A 3,816-nucleotide genomic window follows, 5' to 3' on the forward strand; every position below is an offset into this window, starting at 1 on the left:
AAGCTCCCAAATGGACCTTGCTAGCTGGCCTTATGGGAACTTTTTCATACTGCTTAGAGGCGGGCGGTGACAACATCACTGCCATCAAAACAGACGTGATGAAATAAAAATCCAAACTTTCAATGAGGGCATTTTTTCATTCAAAAACATTTTTATTGCAATAAGAGAGGTTAAACAGTGTAGTTGAACAGTAACAAGTTGAGTACTGATAATTATCGTTCAGAATTTACTCATATTGTCATGGTGACGAAATACATAAGTAGGTCCATCTTAAAAGAATAACTTTCAAAATTTAAATCGCACTAGACTTTGACCTTTGACCTTGTTTGTTGTCAGCCAATCAGAGGCGTCCTACCAAGACTGTATCCAATCAGATTTTACGGAGCGCTATTTGAAAGCTGCTCGTCTCGATGTTGTTTACTTACAGAAGTCGGTGTTGCTGTTCATGGATCTTGTCGGTAAGTCGTGGTAGACGCTAAAAATCGCCGTGTTGATCCTTTGAGTCACTCTTTGCTCTCGTTGAGGCCGACGTTAAACATGTCGTCTGTGGGAGTTCTTCATATGGTGAGTAAATTTACATTATTTCGCTCTCTCACTGCGTTTAGCTCGCTGCTGTTAGCCTCACTAGCTAGCATTGTTAGCTAACGTCACTGCTTAGCTTTTTGTTCGCCTGTTGCTGTATAAATCAGCTTTAAATGAGACAGCGTTTATTAAACTTCCCCTGAGTTTCTATGTTTTGTATGCTTCTCTTTAAGCAGCTTCCAGCCGCAGAGAACCCGGTGAAGATGAGTAAAACCGCGGCTGCAGGTCCGAGGAGAGCTGCTCTTGGAGAGATTACCAACGTTCCTGAAGCAGCAGTCAACGCAAAGGTAACATGACGAAAGAACAACAGTTTCTGTTGTATGACTTGTGACTCGCATAATAACTCGGACACAAGGTACAACTTATGGCCAAAAGTGTACGGACGCTGCTGGGCTGAAGCAGCCTTCCACACAGAGTGGAGGATGTTGTGGTGTCAGATTAAAGCTCACGTTTTTGGGATGTTCAGCAGTCACATGTTGTTGGTGTTAAGCTCCTCTGGCCTTGTAGTGAACACTTAAAGAAGGTTTGTGCAGTCGGACTAAAGTCATTCAGTTTCTCTCAAACCAAACTCGTTAAATAATTTCTGACTCGTTTCCTCAGAGGTCGGGCCGAGCCAAAGCATCAGCCAAAGCATCAGCCAAAGCTTCTTGTGGCCAAAAAGCTGCACCCACTCAGGCGGTTCATCCAGCAGTCCGGGTCCAGGCACCTGCAGACCCCCTCCCTCCAGTTTCAGAGGAGTCTGCTGACGTGTCCATGAAGGAGGAGGAGCAGCTGTGCCAGGCTTTCTCTGAAGCGCTGCTCGCCGTGGAGGACGTCGACGAGCAGGACGCAGACCTGCCACAGCTCTGCTCGCAATACGTCAAAGATATCTATAATTATCTGCACGACCTGGAGGTAACTCACTCCCTCCATCATCCAAAGTCTGCATCGTCCTGCGGTTCGTTTTCCACCACGGTCTGCTTCCACAGGTGCAGCAGGCCGTACGAGCCAACTACATGCAGGGTTATGAGATCACCGAGCGCATGCGAGCTCTTCTCATCGACTGGCTGGTCCAGGTTCACTCCAGGTTCCAGCTGCTGCAGGAGACTCTGTACCTCACAGTTGCCATCCTGGATCGTTTTCTCCAGGTAAGAACAGACCCAGCAGTTTTTCTTTCACTGTGGGTTTGGCGAGCTGTGAAAACCTTCTCCTGCTGTGCTGCAGGTCCAGCCGGTCTCTCGCAGAAAGCTGCAGCTCGTCGGCGTGACTGCCATGCTGGTGGCCTGTAAATACGAGGAGATGTACGCTCCGGAGGTCGGAGACTTCGCCTACATCACGGACAACGCGTTCACAAAGTCTCAGATTCTGGAGATGGAGCAGGTGGTCTTGAAGAGCCTCGGTTTCCAGCTTGGACGTCCTCTTCCATTGCACTTCCTCAGACGGGCGTCCAAGGTGGCCAGTGTGAGTTTTTACAGCAGCAAGATAATTTAATGACGTTAAGAGTTGGGCTGATCATCAGTGTGCAAAGGAAGAGCCGCAGTATCTGTTCATCAGATCTCCTGACGAGCTGCAGGTGATGAGATGTTCGGCCTCACTCTTCTTCACTTGCAGTATTTAAAAGCGACCGCGTACACGTGCTGAGCTCAAGTGAAAAGCAGCAGATTCTTGGTCTCCTGGAGACAAACGGTCTGAGCGTTTCCACTGGCGGGTTTGTAAGATGTTGGTGTTTCTGTCTCAGTCTGATGTAGAGCGACACACGCTGGCCAAGTACCTGATGGAGCTGACCCTCCTCGACTACCACATGGTGCACTATCGGCCCTCCGAGATCGCTGCCGCCTCCCTGTGTCTCTCCCAGCTGCTGCTTGAAGGGCTGCCGTGGGTCAGTTTGATGGACTGCGGGTGTTTTTAATGGACGTCATTTTCCTGGTTGCAGGCTTGTGTTAATTGTTCTCCTGTCGTGTCGCAGTCTCCTACGCAGCAGCACTACTCGACATACGACGAGGCCCATCTGAAGCCGATCATGCAGCACATCGCCAAAAATGTCGTGATGTTGAACGACGGGAAGACAAAGTTCCTGGTGAGTTTCTGACAAAAAGCACGAGAAGTTTGGATCGTGAGTTGACGGACATTAAACTGAAGTACTTTGCTCCTGTGCAGGCTGTGAAGAACAAGTACTCGAGCAGCAAACTGATGAAGATCAGCCTCATCCCTCAGCTGAAGTCGGCCGTCGTCAGGAACTTGGCGGCTGCTGTGCTCAATTCCTGAGGTGAACTTTTACCTGTCGGAGGACGTTTCTCGTGTACAGTATTTTTATATTGTGATTGTGACTTGTGGCGGAACACCTACTTTTAATAAAATGTTTTTATAATTTTTGACACAAGCGTTGGTTTGTTCAGAAATCTGGTACTCGGTGGTTTCCCTGCAGAAATCTTTCACCCCCCCAGCAAAGAGTGGACACTGAGAGTGGGATTTGAAACTAAACTAAAATCATCTGTGATCTTGTCTAGTAACTGGAACGGTGTTCCACCTCAGTGTCTGAAGCCTTATTTGTGTTTTGGTTTTCCTCTGGATATTTGCAAAGTTACATGTGATTTTGATGTCCTGTTATGTCTGTTTTCCATATTTTGTGCAATAATGTACATTCAGGTTGTGGCCTACATTTCATAGTGTTCAACTTATGGATGTTTATAATTTTGATCTCCATTCAGATTAAATTGTTTTGATAATCACATCAAGGTCTGACAGATTTGTGCGATTGGTGCCATGCAAAGATTTGTTTAAACCTCCAGCCACTAGATGGTGGTGTTGTAATGTGTCTTTTGACCCTAACGTACACCAACTGAGGAAGAAGTCATCGGTCATGTGGACGCAGGCCTGTGAAACAAATCACCTGTCCTGCAGTGTGTTGAATCATAGCTGCTGTATTGAGGCACACATCCTATTGCCACATTCTTGTTCACACACACCTTTTTAGTAATGTGAGAAAGTTGTGTTGCAGCGGTGGAAAGTTTTTCCGTACAACTTTGAAGTACTGGAATACTTTAGTTTTAAATATGTGACACCTGTAAGACACTAGCTGCTACCACACACGTTTTCTGTAATCAGGTGTAATGTTTAAACCATATAAGTAGTTAGTAGATCAGATTTCGACCAGCTCAGATATTGCAGTACTTCTACACTGATGTCTGACTGCTTTTACATAACCAACACACTGAAATCAGATGCTCTGAGGAGTTTTTGGTGAAGTCCATCTGA

General features: G+C 46.6%; 1 protein-coding gene across 2 annotated transcripts; it reads left to right on the plus strand.

Annotated features, from left to right (window-relative positions):
* The first annotated feature begins 404 nt into the window (after positions 1-404).
* LOC124063265 (G2/mitotic-specific cyclin-B2-like) lies at positions 405-3,292 on the plus strand. Of its 2 annotated transcripts, none has more exons than XM_046396739.1 (8): positions 405-564; positions 759-869; positions 1,183-1,476; positions 1,551-1,709; positions 1,786-2,022; positions 2,300-2,440; positions 2,528-2,638; positions 2,719-3,292. In XM_046396739.1, exons 1-8 carry the CDS (start codon positions 538-540, stop codon positions 2,824-2,826), a joined length of 1,188 nt encoding a protein of 395 aa, XP_046252695.1. In that variant the 5' UTR covers positions 405-537; the 3' UTR covers positions 2,827-3,292. The 2 variants fall into 2 exon arrangements, with proteins under 2 accessions (XP_046252695.1, XP_046252686.1); XM_046396730.1 differs by having other exon boundaries at positions 412-564; positions 756-869.
* The last annotated feature ends 524 nt before the right edge of the window (positions 3,293-3,816 follow it).

This window comes from Scatophagus argus, chromosome 1 (genome assembly GCF_020382885.2).
Source record: "Scatophagus argus isolate fScaArg1 chromosome 1, fScaArg1.pri, whole genome shotgun sequence".
NCBI classification, from domain to species: Eukaryota; Metazoa; Chordata; class Actinopteri; family Scatophagidae; genus Scatophagus; species Scatophagus argus.

What these genes read in the sequence shown, in the direction of transcription:
- LOC124063265 (XM_046396730.1), top strand. Translation starts at nt 538, where the DNA reads ATGTCGTCTGTGGGAGTTCTTCATATG. An exon ending in ATTATCTGCACGACCTGGAG is followed by an intron (nt 1,477 to 1,550) that starts GTAACTCACTCC and finishes CTGCTTCCACAG; the next exon opens with GTGCAGCAGGCCGTACGAGC. An exon ending in TCCTGGATCGTTTTCTCCAG is followed by an intron (nt 1,710 to 1,785) that starts GTAAGAACAGAC and finishes GCTGTGCTGCAG; the next exon opens with GTCCAGCCGGTCTCTCGCAG.